The 18395-nt window shown below is 28.0% G+C and overlaps 1 protein-coding gene across 1 annotated transcript; it reads left to right on the plus strand.

Annotated features, from left to right (window-relative positions):
• Nucleotides 1–5650: 5650 nt before the first annotated feature.
• Nucleotides 5651–17468, plus strand: LOC129962078 (zinc finger protein 761-like). The gene is made up of 3 exons (XM_056075797.1): nt 5651–5767; nt 10230–10519; nt 13278–17468. Exons 2-3 carry the CDS (start codon nt 10267–10269, stop codon nt 16340–16342), a joined length of 3318 nt encoding a protein of 1105 aa, XP_055931772.1. The 5' UTR covers nt 5651–5767; nt 10230–10266; the 3' UTR covers nt 16343–17468.
• The last annotated feature ends 927 nt before the right edge of the window (nt 17469–18395 follow it).

Genomic DNA, 18395 nt, shown 5'->3' on the forward strand with positions numbered 1-18395 from the left:
GTAACTTGTGACCAATGCTTTTAAACTGCTACAATAATTTGAGCGGGAAGGAAATGGTGTTAAAGAAGAATTTAACATAATGATCTTACCAATTTTCTGGAAATATGGAAATGGGTTTCTCATTTTGGAAATTGTTTAAGCATACTCATAAAAATATTATTTAAATAAAATTATTAATAATAATTAAAAATATTATTATTAAAATTTCTGCAAATATTGGCAATAATCTTCTGAAAAAAATTCTAGCAATCGTGCAAATAACGGCGGATGAATTTAAAACACGAGAAGAATGTGCAAGTTTTGAAAGTTTAAAGGTTAAAGTTTGAAAGTTAAAGGTTTTGAAGGTTGAAAGTTTAAAGACTCCTTTTGGCAGATAATGTTAATTAAATTTACAAGAGAGATTTGAAAGATTAAAAACATTTCTTTTTCATTAATATACAATAAACTTTAATCCTATTTCAGAGAGTTGATAACTATAGGTAATACAACTGATGGGCATTCATAGTATCCTACAATTCAGTCACGTTTCCCTGAAAGGGCACACCATTTCTTCCTCATCAGCTGATGCCAAAAAGCGATTAACTAATTTAATGCATTTCTTCAAAACAGGAATTTTGGGAGATAAAAGTTAAATTTAGGAATGGCAGGATTTGGTTTAAGTAAAAAAAGTAGTATTCAAAACATTAAAAAAAAAAAAAAGCAGTGTGGAGTAATGTCCGCTATAAGATTTCTCCATGGAAAGCTTCTAAACAATATTCTATCTTTTTCATAGGCACTCGTCCTAGAGTATATTATTTTTCAGTTGAAAAAATAACGAGTTAGCTTATAGACTAAATATTCTAAAATGGAAAATTGTTGCCACTATCCATAAATGGTGAATATTTTCAAATTATGTTGACTGTGAGGAAAAGCATTGACTTTCAATGTATGAAGTAACTGAATCCTGAAAATATGATTAGAAAAAGATCGATGAAAAAAAGCACATGCCGTTAATATGTCCAATATCAGTCTTTGATTTCAGATAAGCAAAAAGACTTTTTTCAAATTATTTTGCCCTAGTAACGGTAAATGCACAACAACAGTGTTTACTTATCTTTATGGTACTCACCGACATTCAGAATACGGAAAGCATCATACAGGTATGTACAATATCTTAATAGAGTAGATTCCAGTTTCCGAAAGTTGTTCACTCTAAACATTCTTGCTAACGAAGTGGGTTACCTTCTTGTAAGAACTAAGAATAGAATCTCTGATACGGTTGAGGGAAGAAACAGAGCCTACAAAATCTGCTGCCGATTATCGTATATAAAAAACAGAAATACAATTTTAAAGCTAGTAATGTATACTAAAACATTCCGTTCCTAAAATTTCCGTCTACATATTCAAACTTTAAAATTTTCTATATCAACATCCTTTTTTGCTGCCATGAATAGATTCTTCACGGGGAAATTACTGAGTACACATTTTGGTTGATGTACTGTAACGTTTCCCCTTTTTCTTCAGACAGTAATAAACATTCCGACCAGATGTAACGTCACCCAGATGTAAGTGCATACGGACAGCGAGATGTGGATCCTTTTCACCAGTAGAATCATTGTGTCTGGTCATTTGTCATATCCTGGTGAGGGGACTCAGATGTGTGTCTGGACGTTTCAAATAGATCCATCGTGTTTTCAAGGGAGAAGAACTCCAAAACATCCAGATGCTAGACTTTTTCCCTTATGAAGTGAATTCTCAAATCATCAAGAAACAACCAATCACCAGCAACCATTGTCATTAAGTGTTGAACCCTGATGGATTTCAATCGGTGTTAGCTGTGAATTGAATATAATTAACATGTGTTCTAGAGGGGTCAGCTACAAAGAATAGATCTTTAGCAAACACTCCCACGATCGAGTGGGGGCCACTGAGGAAGCATTGCCGAGCAGCTATTGGTTGATAGGGAACTCAAGTTCACCAATGAGAAAATCGGAGGCGGATATCTGACGGAAATTTTTTATTGTTTTTAGTCAGAGAGGGTAGCAGCGAGAGGCGTCAAATTGTAATTCGGAAAGACGTCGGTGTCCGAAGAAGTTGTTTTATTCGGTTTTATGTGTTAGGATCCATCCAATAAAGATCGGTGTATTTCTGGAGCGATCTCTGGAGTAGCAGTTTAAAGCGAACAGCCTGTTAGCATTTTTTTGGTAACTTATTCGCCGATTTGATCGAGGAACTATTTCATGATTAAACTATCAACTGTTATATGATTTTTGTAAATAATATTAACATAGATGAGAACAAGCTGTTTTTTTTTCTTTTGTACATATATAAGGTTGTAAATAAAAGAATTGTTTTGTTACGCTACTCTCTTATTTGATCGGTCTGGATCAAGATATTACTGTACTATGATTAAATCGTGAAATATTTGTAATTTTCTGTTCAGAGGTTTTCATGTTTAGATGTATAAGTATTATTAAATTAGCCGTTTTTGGCTTTCAGTCTATTCGCCAAGATTATTGGGGTTTTTTGAACGATTAATATAAAATTCTTAAGTCATAGCGATTATTCATCTAGCTGCGGTTACGTCTTTTTCGGCGCTTTCTAAATTTTCTGTTTGGCGCCTATTTCTTTATTTCTTTTACATCCTCTGACTGAATGGAATACCATTCCCATCTAGAACATTTCTAATAATTCTTCTTCTTCTGATAATTATCGAAGTATTGAATTAAGAACAACTATAAAAACATTCAGTAAAGCAGAGTGAATCGTCCGAATAGTGATTGATTTTATATTTCACTGTTGCCATTCAGAAATAAGTAATAAATGCAATTTCTGTGTCACGTACGTTAGCGCTTTCCATATATATAGATAGATTCCTTAATGTCTGATTTTTTTTTTTACGATACTTTAAAAACATTTTTAAAATTTCAATTTGCATCTCAAAATCGGTTGCAAAAGTATTTCCGTGAAAATTGCTAAGAGAAATTCGATTCTCTTACACAAATAAATATTCAAGAGCATTGAAAGTTTTGCTTAAATTGCATCTAAGTCGGAATCGTCATTACGCTGAAAACATCAAAATGAAAAGCTTTGTTGCATGAGCGAAAGAAATAAAATTGCATATAATTTTCCCTCTATAATTAATTTATGAATTGAAAATAATGGGTATGTTGAGTAAAATTCCCATTTTTCAATCATTTATATTATTCTGTAGGTGATGTTATTTGAGCCGACCAGTCAAATTTGTAGCTTGCTGCAAGAACAGAAACTCTCAATAAAATATTATGATGATTGATTTTTTAACTTTAATTTCTTATTTTTTTGCCGCTGACGAATTTTTTAAATATATTTTTACATTACAGCAACATGGAAAATGATATTTGATTTAAGAAATGTTTAATCAGTTGCATTTGAATGTGAAATAAAATGCTGTCTACATTTTGAAATTTGTGCATGCATCCCTAAGTGCATCGTTTAAGAGACAAAGCTGAAAACAGAATGTAACGAAAAACTATTCATAGGAATGAGTTGTAATTTTGCATACCCCCATAAAATGCCCTTGTCTGTCGATTTATGCTCAAATTGGAGTTCTTGCAATTTTAAAATGTATTTGAATTCTAATTTTGAAATTTGTTTCACTTAATAAATATTACTTTTTATTGATAAATATACGGGCAAGATGTATAAAATATCACATGATTTTATTACAAAAAAACTTTGAAATCAATAACTATATTGTTTTTGTAGATAGGAATAAAAGCACAAAATTTTATTTTAAAGTAAGGAGGTCAAAATTTTGTTAGCTAATAAAGTCAAAACGAATAAATTTAGACTAATAACCTCAGGTTTCCGGAATGAGCTTTTGAAATAATTTTCAAATTTGATAAGAAAAATGGATACTGACATTGCAAATTTTTAAGTTTGTGCGAATTTCAATAAATAGACGAGTTTTTAGGTATTTCTTTGTTCAAAATTCTTGAAGGATATATTAATTCCTTTCTAATGATATCTTTTTTATGATTATATGCTGAACGATGTGCTGGAATAAAGCTAGGCGGCTCTCCTTTTTTCCCCCCTCGACTACATATCCTTTATTTGATGAAGTTCAATCGTAGGAATTTGAATACGCATGTTACAGCATCAGATTGAGAGCAACTTTAATGAAGTTACGCTGTGCCATATATGAAAAAAAACTTGAAGAAATGAACGCTATGATAATACTATTGCAAATTCCATATTTAGCAATAACATTGTCATATAATATAATAATTTATTATTCATTTCTTTGTGTTTTATCTGAAATTATTAAAAAACAATTCTGATTATAGATATCTTGGCTTTGATCTTTTCTTCTGATTTTTAACAAAATGTTCTAGCTCATTCTTTTTTTCTTATTGAAAGCAAAATAATGTTAGAAAATAAAAAAATGAAAACTAATGTAACTAAGCAGTTTATAAATAACAGGTGTTCAATATTTTGTTTTCAAAAACTTCTTTATCGCAACTTTTAAGAAATATAGTACATTTCATTTGGACAACCACTATTTTACAGAGTAGTTTATTATTATAATTTTTCTTCGATATCGAAATTTTGGTTTTCTTGAATTAAATTGAAGTTTAAAAGTGGTTAAATGATTTCAAAAAAATATCTTCATTAATGTTTTATATTTTTTGCATAATTTATTCCAGTGACAAATCTTATTTACAGACGAAAATCGTTTCTTTGTTTAATACCAAATTACTTGTTTAACTCAAAAACTTAATTGTAAAAAGAATTGTCAGAGCTCGTAAATGCCATTTAATTTAAAGATAGAATGAGAAAGTGTATGATATTTTTCAGCAAAATATGTCATTACCATGACTAATGGAGCCTTAAGTATAGCTGGTCGAATGGATAAAACACCCATTGCTAGACTAAAGGTTCTGAGTTCAAATCCCCAGATATGTTGAGCATATATGGATAAGCAAAAACATAGCATATATGGATAAAAAATGCGAGAGAGCTATTGTAAGAAATTTAATTATTTTAATTAATCGTTGCGCTTTAACTTGAGAAATATTTATAATTTTGGGAACTAAGTTGCAGAATATCCAATTAGTATACGGAATAATATTTGGAATTGTATTATATCTGGTATTTTGCAGTATTAGGTCAATATAATTAAAATCTTATACTTTAAACTGTTTCATTGTTAGAAAGCGATATTATACAATATTCTTTCACCAAAATTAAGAACATTGTACTATGTTATTAAAATATGCTACTTGTGATGGATATAATTCAAAAGGGACAAAGTAATTCGTCCGTTTGCTTCTCTGGAAATCATACCAATGCATGTATTTATATCGTTGTTACTATGTCTCGTCTTTAAAATCAGTATAATTTTTTTTTTTTTCCTTTGAATTTTATAATAATAACCAATCAGAAAGGAAGAAAATAGCACTTTACTTTAGGATCAAAACTAAAGTTTTGTTTTCCATCGGCAGTTATTAAAGAATTAAGTTTTTATGGCTATTGATATCGCAGGAAATCCATGCGTTGATATTATTTCTCTAACTTGTATAAAATATGATTTTAAATATATCTTGCAGCTTCAGTCAACGCTTCAATGCATCAGCTGGAAAATTTATTTTTAATAACTTCTACTTTTCGTCTTTGTATTGTTGTTTGGCAACATTGGTTGTTGTTGGAAGAATAATGTAAATATTGTGGAATGATAAAAGTTTTTTTTTATTTACTTTTAATGAACACTGAGCTATATTCATGATTAATTTAGATTGATATTTAGGTAAATATTTTTGAAACCTTTTTGTGGTTATATGAATTACAAAAGTAAAGTGTAATATTTCAATATATTCAAGCAATGGTTCATTTTCGAATCTGAAAAATATTGTTTTTAAAATTCATTTGCTTTAAAATTAATAGAAAAATTATATTTTACTTATGTTTCAATCCTATTTGTTTTAATTATCATTATCTTCTTTCCTTTCTTATGTGCTACCTCTCTTAATTAATAGTTTCTATTGCCCTTTCGTAAAAATGTAGATTTTTAATTTCTTTTTTGTATCATCATTATTATTAAAAATGCTTCAATCTGTCTGACAGTTCTGTAGAAAGATGATTTATCTCTTATATAAAGAGAGCTAAGCTTAATTATAAACCATTACAAAACACTATCTTATTAAGTCCCTTTTTGCTATTTCTTATATGTCAAAAAATATTACCAATTTATGATTGGAAAGGATAAGATATTTTGGATCTGATAATGAAACCATAATCTATTACATTACATTGTATATTATTGCTATTGATACTATAGTGTAAGTCATATGTTTCATTGATGATAAATAATACTAATTGAAAAGAAAAATGTGTAGTTTTAATTTGTAAAAAACAAACAAAAACTATATTAAAAACACCCTGCCAGAACTTATTTATTTGATAGAGATTTTATGTTTAATTTTTAGTCAAATATTTTTGAGAAAATTTGCAACATATTTTTTTACTTCACTCTCAGTGTTGATGAGAATATTAATCTTATTCAGATATTTCTTTATAGATATATGAATATTTTTAATGCTATAGTGTTGAATAAATTTCAAATATAGTTATTTCTTATAACAATTGATGTAATTGTAAGCTTAGGTAAATGCAAGTAGATTTTTATGCAATTAAAAAAATATTCAGAATGTATAGTAAATTTTTCAATAGTCTTTTCAAAATAATTTATTATGAATGAACATTAAAAGAAAATGCTTATTAATACAGAATCCTATCTACATTATAATTGATTTTATTTATCTGATGTAACTCAGTATTTTGATAAAATGAAAGAATGGGATAAAATGTATAAATGTATGTATTAAAAAATTGTCTGGTGAAAACATGTTTATATCTGTTCTATTTAATTTCTAGTGTGATCGTTTTTCGGGGGAAGGGAGAGATAGACTAGTCTAAATTTGAAATTTCACAATTTGTATAATAAATTATCTATCTTAGTTAAGTTTACTACATTTGTTTTAAACATGCACCATATATATATGCATATTTAATTTTAGTTCAAAAGCACTCAAGTAACTGAAATTTAAATAATTAAATTTGAATTAATGTGGTGAAGCTAATGTAATGTTATACATAGATCACAATTATCACTAATCTTATACATGCTGAGAGCGGGTGCATTTTCATTTTTGGAATTGGAAAGGCTGTGTTTAATGTTTTTTTTTTTTTTTTTTTTTTTTTTTTTTGTGTGTGTGTGTGTGACTTGAAAGGATTTTATAGGGTTTTCCAAGAAAGTTCATTAAGCTTCAAATTCATGTGATAAAGTTATAAAAAATTATAATATTTAATAATGTATGGCATTGAATGAGATTTTAAAAAATAAATGTTATGTTTCAATTAAGCATATTATTGTACCTTTAAAGAGCTTATTTTATTATTATCTTTTAGTGTATAAAATACTAAGACATGTAGTAGTGAAAAAACTTCATTTCTCCTTTGTTAATAACAATGATTCCTTCTAGTATAAAACTACTTTTTCTCGGGGAGAAAAAAGAGTTTATGACATTGAATGCATAATATGTACGATATACAAAGGGGGGAATCAGCATATCAACTTGCATATATAGAATAAATTTTAAATGGTTTAACATTGATTGAAATACCTCTTCAGGAAATTATAGCCTAGTTATTTTAAAATTTAATATCTCTAAAAGTCTGTACATATAATATTTATAATGAATAATATTATTGAATTAAAATCTGCTGACTTGAATATTATTTGTTATGCCTGATAATAATATCTTTTTTTAATTTAAACATAAGCAATTTTCTATTTGATTAGATTTTTTAATGGCTATAAATAAATGCAATAATTTCAGATGTATGGGGAAAAAATGCCCAGATTGGTCAGCATTATTTTTAGCCTAAAGCTGTGTGTTTGTCATTCAAGGAAAAGATTCAATGATTCTATCTTAAACTTTTGATATATGGAATTGCATATGCAGTATTAACCTACTTTTATATTCCTATCACCCTCACCCTCCTTGATAAGAGCATTTTTTGTTTCTTTCATCATGTAGTCTATACACACTGTGTGTTAAAATTTTGAAATGAAAGTTATTGTTGGCACCACACTAGGCAATTTGAGCAGGGAGGGCCAAGTAAAATTGCATCATAACTGACCAGAAATAATTTGATTAACCATTACATCATCTTTACAAGAATATGAAAATAATTTAAATAATCTTTATAAGCCTGAAAAACAAATAGGAAGCCTAAGATATAAGAGTTGCATACAAAAATCCAATTTTTATTACTTATTTTGATAGGAAGTAGTAATTGTATTTTTCATTTGAAATAAATATGTGATGTTATAAAGATAATGCTAGAGTTATCTAAAGGGATATTTAATTAATTCTATAATCATACTACAGAAACTAACCAAATTCAAAGATTATATAACACATCGTTTTAACTTTCTCTTATTTAGTAAAAAAGCTGAATAGCAAAAATTTAAAAAAAGTAGCATCAGCAACTAATTTACATAAGAAATATGTTCTAGGAATGAAAATGAAATTTTCTACAATATTAATTTTGTGCACTGCATAATTGGTTTCCTATTATTTTCTTTATTTTTATTGCAGCCACATATAAAGTGTAGTAGTGATACAATATTATATATTTTTTTAAATTTCAAATAGTATCCAATAATATTTGTGTGCCTAGGAAGGTTTTAGTTTATATGATTCTGAAAGCCATATTTATATCTTTTTAACTCTTGTGAACATTGCATATTTTGTAATGGCTACAAATAGCTTGGATATTACTTCTTTTTCTCCTTCCGTCAGAAAATCCGATTTCAAATCTGCACCTTTCCATTTAAAACATAATCTCATTATACTTCACTGAAATTATATTTATCATATTATACAGGGTGATTCAAAATATTTATAAGAGTGTAAACCAGTTGTAAGGAGGAAACAAACAAAAGTTTGCCAAGTATGTCATTCTAACTTTAGCTATATTACTTAATCTGTTTGAAACTATACAAGGGCTATTTTGGAACACATCTTATAATTTTGGATTGAGATCAGATAATAAAGATCATAATTTAAGTGCAGTCTCATTTTTAAATTTCTGTACTAGTGGGGGAATGTTTAACCTCAATGAATTTAACTAGCACCAGAAACATATTAGATTTGAATTTACCACCATTTAATAGTATTTTATTTGGTGGCAGCTGTTTGACATTGTTAATAAAACATAAGATGAGCAAATCGAGCTATTTTAAATGTTGAAGACATTTATTTACACCTGTAAAAATGTAACTTTTTGAAATTTTTTAAAACGTTAGTTAAATTATCTTAAAGTAGGATTGATATATTAAAAATTAATTATTTTTATTATTAAAAAAATTCATTTTTGGAGCTTCTAGTATGTCTGATATACTTGTCAGGAAAGAGTCCCAGTGATAGTGTGGTATTCAACATTATTAATATTTTGCATATGTTTGGCAAAAACTTTCCACATCTCTTGATTCATTCTAAGTTGTTTATCTTTTGTTATACATTTATTTTGAAACATATATAGCACCTTTGAAAGATGTATTCCTGTTTGATGTTTGTTTTTATAGGTTTTATTTGCATTTGACTGTAATATGAATTCTTTGCATATTATTTGCATATCCTGTACAATGTCTTAATAAGTTTTAAAATAAAATATACTTGCAATTTTTCTTTTTTTAAAAGAAGAATTTATAAAATTTTCTGTTATTGCCATGTTTGAAAATAAAATAATTTTAGGTATCTGTATGGTTTCATATAATTTTGAGAACAATATTTTTATGGAATATTATTCATTAATTTAGTCGAAAATCTAAGAGCGTCATGTGTTTCTAGATATGTAAATGAATAGTTTTTCTTTTCATTTGAAAGTATAGCTTGCCATCCTAATTTTTCTTGTGGTAGCAATATGAATGACCTCGCATATTATTTGGATAATCTAAGGAATATCTTAATAAGTATTGAAATAAAATATATTTAAGTTTTTTTTTAAAGAATATATTAAAATTTTTGCTGTTGCCATGCAAGAAAACAAAATAATTTAACTAGATATCTGTATGGTTTCATATACTTTTGAAAACAGTATTTTTTATGGAATATTATTCATTAATTTAGTGAATAATCTAAGAGCATCATGTATTTCTAAATATGTAAATGAAAAGTTTTTCTTTTCATTTGAAAATATAGCTTGCCGTCCTGATTCTTGTGGCAGCTAAGCAGCAAGATGCAAAATTCTACTCAAGGCATCCAGTTTAAAAAAATGGATTTCTGTTTCCAAGAGAACAGAATTTGTTTGCCTTTTACCACTTGTATTCGTGATGGCGTAATCTTGTTAAATCTTGCAACTGGTTCTGGAAATGCTCTTGACTTGATGAAGAAACAATTATCTAATGAACCACCTCCCCGTAAAAAAGAAGAAATAGTGGAAAATAACACACCTAGAAATGAAAAACCTTTGCCTATTCCTTTCAAAACAGGTAAATACTTTTTAAAGATATTTGTGCTATCTTACATAATTTGAGTGATAAATCATGAGAAGTTCCATATATTATAATAGAATCTTAATACAATCTAAATTTGTTTCCTAAAAATAATAAATTAGTGAAAACATTTTTATCTCAGATTTAATGGAATTTTGTTTGACTTTTGAACTGCAGTATAAGTTTCTTATTGATTATTTCATGCCACTGCCACCCATAAAAAAATGTTCAAATTATGTATTTTATCCTTCAGATTTACGAAAACACCATGCTTAGGTAGCATTCATTGTGTTAAATGATTTTCTAAATACTTTATTTGGAAATAGTTCTGAGAAAGATACTGTAGCAGAGTTGCAAGCATGAATGGTATCTAATTTAAAAGTATTATTTTTTGTACCCCTTAAATCTTTTCTTTCTTCTTATTATTTTTGCTTTAAAAGAAAAATTAATAAAATATGATAACTGCAGTGTTTCCAGCTTTGGATCGAGAACATCTATATCCTGCATTATATCATTGTAATTCTAATTGTATATACTATATGTTTAGGAAAGGAGGGGAAAAAAAAAAACAGTTTTAAACTAAATAGAAATATATTTGAAATGTATTTTAGTCTTCTTCCTGGCAGCATGTCTAACTCTTCAGTCAATCCACCTCTCTTCTTTTCAAATTTATAATCATCTTTTCCAAATCATTCTTTGATCTAGACCTTTTTTGTAAATCTGTCAAATTTTGATATTCTAGCATATCAGCTAAATTATTATTGTATTTCCAATAAAAACAATTTGATCAATAAAATTCCAACTTTATTTTGGCATTTTAAAGATTTCTTAATTTGTATATAATTTCTTACATTAACAATGTTATCTGTATTTTTTGTTGTTTCAGAAATTTTTTTCCCCTTCCACTGTTCTTTTAACTTATGAATAAGTTTTAATGAAACATATCCATTAGAAATAGGCTTCATGTAGGTCTGATAAATTTATGGAATTCTATCTCCTACATTTAATAACCATAACGAATATTGATTGAAAAATCCAGTGTTTATAAGACTTTTAGTTCAAATATGGGAAATGGCATATTCATTTATTTGATTTTTTTGTTTATACTAAGGTTGTATTCAATAGCAATTCCACATTGTAAATTCCTTAATACATTTATAAGCATTGAATTACTTACTACATTTTAGCATTGCTTACTACATTTATTACTGCTTTCACAGAAATAATCCAGTTCCTATAAGGTTAAATAAGGTCTTCTAGTTTGCAGATATAAGGTTTCAACGTATATATTTCTATAAAAAAACTGATTTGCTTTAGAATATCTGTATTACTCTTGTACTCCTCAAAATTCTTTAAGATCACATATAAAAATATGCTAGTGAAAGATTCTTGATTGGTCAGATTTGTTGTGTGGTGAGTATTATTTAAAATTTGATTTTTTTTTTTTCAATGCAAGAAAGCAGTTTTTATGTATTCTTCAAACTGTTTGCATAAATTGTGTAAAAATAATAATGCACCAAATGCAATCTAATTAGCTTGACAATTACTTTTATTCTATTTATTACACAGTAGAAAATTGAAGGTTTTATAAGAATTGTTCCACCATTTATTATTTCGAAGACTTAGATAAATAAAAATTTTAAGTATAAACAACATTAGGGCTCATTTGAACTTAAAAAATAACTAAGAAAAGTTAATAAAGATTTATTTAGTTCTAAAATTCCTTTATTTGTGTGTTATTATTTGTATTTCTACTTTCCCCTTATGCATCATCTCCATACATTAAAAAGTTCGATTGTAGGCCTGATTTTTGGCATAAAATTTGATCTTAAAATAACTGTCCAAGATTAAATTTTAATAAAATTAATGAAATTTAAATTCATAGTTAGATAATTAACTATGATTTTAATCCCTTTTAATACACTTTCAATTGTTCACTCACACCCATTGAACTACTTTTTTATTGCCTTATTATAGCAATGGTTGTTTCTGATCAGTTTGGTAAATTTTTTTCGGCATAATTGTAGTACTTACTTACTTAACTTACAAATATCAATAAGTAAACATTATTTAGTTTAAAATTATTTAATCATTAATTAATTAATTTGCTTTTAAAATGTTATACTAGAATTTATGAATGATGGTAATGCATGGTTTTATTTATTTCATTAAAAAATGGCTTTTCAAGAAATTTTTGAAATTTATATTTATTATTATACAGGGTGTTTCTGAACTCCTTGCATAAACTTGGAAGAGGAGTATAAAATTTCAATAGGAATCAGAATCACATAGAAAGGCAGGTTTCCACATGAATAGGTAGCGTTGTTAGCAAACTGTTGAGGTCACTGCATTCTGGTTTCTCATTGTCGCCTAGAGAATAAATTTATCATAAATAATTATAGTAATGCTGATAATATTTTTGAAAGTGTTCATCAATCCATGCAGTGGAGGTATTAATTGTGCATGAATGCTGATTGGTGGAATTTCCAACAGCTCCTCTCATGCTTCCAACTGTTGTATTATTTTTTTGAGTAATAAAGCATTTATTACTGCTTTTGTATTGTATCCTTGCTTTATATTTATTTCTTGAGAGTGACATTTGGGACCCTGCTTTCCTATGTGATTCTGATTCCTATTGATGTTTTTTACTTTTCTTGCACATTTGTATGTAATGTTCAGAAACACTTCATATGAATATAACATATTGAATCAATATTTTATAAATTATTCATTTAATGTTATTATTTACTTGCAGCTGTAAATCATATGGAAGATGAAAGTATTTTAGAAGGAGAAAGGCTTGCTCAAAAAATTTTAAATGAGTTCCGATTAAAACAGTCTGAAGCTCAAACTAAAAAACCCACTTCCACAGGCAAGCAAAAAAATTATCATGCACGGGCACAAAAAAATAATCACGAGCGGGCACAAAAAAATAATCACGAGCGGGCACAAAAAAATAATCACGAGCGGGCACAAAAAAATAATCACGAGCGGGCGCAAAAAAATAATCACGAGCAGGCACAAAAAAATAATAATAAGCAAGCACAAAAAAATAATAATGTGCAAGCACCAAAAAATAATAATGAGCAAGCACAAAAAAATTATAACGAGCAAGCACAAAAAAATTATAACGAGCAAGCACAAAAAAATTATAACGAGCAAGCACAAAAAAATTATAACGAACAAGCACAAAAAAATAATCATGAACAGGCACAAGAAAATAATCATGAACAGGCGCAAGAAAATAATCATGAACAGGCACAAGAAAATAATCATGAACAGGAACAAAAAAGTGATAATTTAAAAACAGGCAACACAATAAAATCAGATGGACAAAATGCACCTACTTTTGGATTGAAAAAACTAACTTTGAAAGAAAAGTACAGAGAAATTAATAAAAAACACAACCTGAAAGTTTTAAAAAGAAGATCACAGTTAAATATAAGCAGTTCAGTTAAGTCAAAAATCCAGCTAATATATAAGCATAATTTATCCAAAGGAATCAAATCTTTTGATTCGAATGAGAATAATTCAGACTTGCCTACATCAGAATATTTTGTTTCTTGTAGATTTTGTAAAAAAAGTTTCAAAGTGCTAGATGATATTCATAATCATTATTGCAATAATTCTAAAAATGTTTATAATGAAATGGTGTTCAAATGTGAATTCTGTCCAAGTGCATTTAAATATAAGAACCATTTAGATAGGCACATGATAGGTCATAATCGAAATAATTGTAAATTTTGCAATGAACGATTTACAAAACGGAAAGCACTTTGTAAACATCTTAAAAGTGTCCACAATATCATTGAACATGAAAAAGTATACAAATGTAATTTTTGTGAAAAAGTCTACACTAAAAGATTGCAATTGCATTTACATTTGAAATCTCATGCTGAAGGTAAATTGTTGTGTTTAAAATGTGGTTTTATGTGCTCAAATAATGAGGAATATGCTGAACATGGAAAAGAACATATCAAAGACACAAAATTTGAATGTACTTTCTGTGGTAAAAGGTTTGCACGACGGCAACAATATGAGCAGCATATGATGGGACATGAGAGGCATTTTTGTATGAAATGTAATGTGACATTTTCAACCAAAAAAATGTTACTAAAGCACCAGCAAACAATTCATGGGATAAGTGTGTTGAAAAAGCATCAGTGTTTAGTTTGCCATAAATTTTTTGTTCGTCCAATTCATTTAGAAATCCACTTAAGGATGCATACTGGAGAAAAGCCTGTGAGATGTTCTAGATGTGAAAAAAGCTTTACAACTGAAAGATCTCTTTCAAAACATTTGAAATCAGCAAGGCATTTGCAAGTAGTTAATGATGGTAAGAGAGTAGAATTAGAAAAACCATTTTTGTGTTCCATTTGTGGTAACAGATTTCATCAACAACAGAGTCTTCTTCGTCATATTGAAATGATTCACACTGAAGGAGAAGCAATAAAATGTGACCAGTGTGATTACAGTACAAAATGCAAAGCTAATTTAAAAAGGCATGCCGAAGGTCATTCTAATATTAAACGATATGTTTGTGAAATTTGTGGTTTTACATTTCGGGCATTCGCAACCTTGAAAGAACATCATTTATTTGTTCATTCAGAAAATAGAAGCTTTGTTTGTGAAATCTGTGAAAAAAGCTTTAAGAACAAGAGTAGTTTACAACGACATTTAAGGATTCATAGTGAAATAAGACCTTTTAAATGCCACTGCAACCGAGACTATAAAAGACTATCCCATCTAAAGCGACATATGGTGGCTGCTCATCATATGACCATTAGAAGGAGTTCTGATGCAAAAAAGCTGGAGGTCTGTAAAATAGAAATAAATAAAATTGAAGAAAAATCAAAATCTTTAATAAGTGAAAGTATGGGTGAAGCGAAAGATTCCACTTCGAGTAATGGTGTTATTTTATTGAATCTACCCAAGAATTTTCTTCCCGATCAGATTTTTGAAACAGACTTCAATAAAACAACAACTGGTGAGTCTTTAGTTGTAATGGCATCTGACACTGGTCGTGATGATAACATTTATGTGCCTTGTAACAATTTACAAAATTTTATTGAAAAGAATGATGTAGATATTGCACCAGACGTAGTTCAGAAGAGTCCACTGATGTCTATTCAGCAGTCTATTATATCATCTGATTCTCAAGATTCTTTATCTTTGAATGATCCTGCTTTGAATTTATCTCCTAATTATTTTAATTTTGGTTTAACATCCTGTCCCTTTGGAACCCCAAATTTGGATAACGTCTCTGCAAATCTGCAACTTCATAATCAAAATGATCCACCCTCCACTTTGTGTACACCTGATACTGCTACACGTCCTCGTTCTCTACCCAACCTTACTTCTCAGGCACCGAATACTGACTCCCTTTTTAACTTTTCTTTTCGCAATAATGAACTTTCTACTTCCTTTCTTCTTGGGGGTGATCTACCACCTACTTTAGATCATAACAGCTCTTCAAAGCAACTTTTTGGAGAATCAGGAGATATTCTTTCCATGCCATCTTTTGCTTCTAGTAATGAGCCAAATGTAATGGATTGTGATGCAGAAAATTTTTTCAACATTTCCCGAAACAATGAGCATCTCTTCAAAACAGCAGATGACATTTGGGATGTGTCTGGTGGGAATGAAATTGTGTCAGAAATGGCAGTAGATAGCTGTGACCATGTACCGCCGTTGGTGCCCAGTTTTTCATCAAATTCTGATTCACTGCTTGCGTGCAATTTAGTTTTCCCTAACGATCCTTTGTTAGATTGTACAATTGATGCCAGTTCTTTTAACACTGAAGATTTTGTATTAACATAGTATATACAAAAAAGCTGGAGTTTTGGTGATTTTTTTTAAGACAAAATTATCAAAGTAAGCTTCTGCGACGAATGACATGAAGCACATCAGAGAATTATATACTTAAAGATCTTTTGTAAATTTCTGAATACTCAAATTTTATAAATGTATAGATAATAATGGATATTTATGGAGTCTGCATTTGAACTCAAGGTGTTTGAACTTTCTTTAAACTGTAAGAGAATAATTTTGTGGCAAAGTGTTAAGAAGACAATATAAGGCAACTGTTGCATTTGTGGACATAAACACTAATTACACTTTCTGGATTTTCTTTATATGTGCTTATTGATGCTAGAATCAGAAGTGTTCAGATTATATTAATAAACTGTTGTGTATCCCCTAAAATATTGTTGAATAACTTGTCAGCCAGATAAAGATTTGTTTTTAAACAAAGAGTAGATATGGAAGTTGGAGTTTATTATACTCTAATATGTGTTGAATTTGTAAAAGAAAGCTTGAATATTGTGTCTTGTGTGTAAAAAAGTGAGTTGTTAAATGTCCATCAGTTTGTTTTATCTGAAGTTTTACAGACTTAACTATAGAATCTAATAAGAATATCCTGTTTATATATTGTGACAGCAGTTTGCTATATTATATTGCTTAAACTATATACATGTTTGATGTACAGATTTTATTTTTAATGCTGTAAAGTATATCTGTGAAAATGGCAGCCTTTTTTTTTTTTTTTTTTCCTAAGTTATTTCATTAAAAAAAATTTTTTTTTTCAAATTAAGAAAGTCTTAAAAACAATGCTTCTAAAATTTTTTGAACCTCATTTTTTTAACCCTAAAGTGCCACCAAAATGCATATATATCTATCTTCTGAGTGTTTAGTTCAAAGTATGAATGATATATTCTTATAACTCTGAAATTTACACATTTTTTAATGGTATATATTTATGGAATGCTCCCGATTTGTTGAAAACGCATGCAATATTTTGAACACAGCCATTGATTATTTTAAGGAGTTTATGTATATTTCATTTATAAAATTAAAAAAAAATTTCCCAATTTCATACATATATATACTTTTGATGATATTGCATTATTTAATAAATTAGACTAAAGATTGTGAAAATTTATTTAAATAAATGCAGGCTTAGTCCTTACTTATTTTCTTATGAAAGAAAATGGGAATTTTTTTCTAAACAATGAAATATAATTTTAAGAAATATTTTAATCTTCTCAAAATCTGTGATTTTTGTATATGTATTAAGGTTGAAATTTTTTAAAAAGAAAAAACATTAACAAATTTTTAGATCTTGAAATTTATCCTTTGATAACTGGTTTTAGGTATTTTTGAAAAATGCCTTATTCTAAATTTTTTAATATATACATTGAACTTCCATAATCTGAAATATATTAATTATTTAAGCTAGTTTTTAATTTTTGAAAAATGTTGCTGGTATTAATTCTGTTCTTTGGAAGAAAAAATAGTCAATCTCTGTTTTGAATAAAAGTTAATGTAGACATTTTAATTTTTGTTATTGACTTGCAATTATATTTCTTTTATAAAATTATTTTTATTCATTGTACCTTTATAGAATTAAATCAGTGATTTTCTGCCTTCATAATAATTTAAAAGTTAAAAACAAACTTTGACAGCTTTTATTTTAGCAATTTTAATATATTGTATAACTTTTTTGTATTAATTCTAAGTTGTTTCTAATTCTCTTTTCCACTCTTTAGAATTAACATTCCTTTCATGTAAAAATGCAAATAAGCAGATATGCATTTATTGAAGATTTAGAGATTTTGTTAAGTAGAAAAATCTCCCAACCTTATATTATTCATGTCCTTATGTTTTTTTTTTTTTTTTTTCTATTAAGTTATTTTTGAATCTCAAATGAACCTCAGTCTTTGTAACAGGAAACATATTTAACAATGGACTTCCTGTCAAATACTAATCTATACAGTATGTGTAAAGAGTAATGGTGCAGGTATATGCATTTTTTGCATGTGTCCATATGCATGTATGTTCCTAAGTTTTGAATTTGTTTGTTTATTTTAAAATT

This window comes from Argiope bruennichi, chromosome 2 (assembly GCF_947563725.1).
Source record: "Argiope bruennichi chromosome 2, qqArgBrue1.1, whole genome shotgun sequence".
Taxonomy (NCBI): domain Eukaryota; kingdom Metazoa; phylum Arthropoda; class Arachnida; order Araneae; family Araneidae; genus Argiope; species Argiope bruennichi.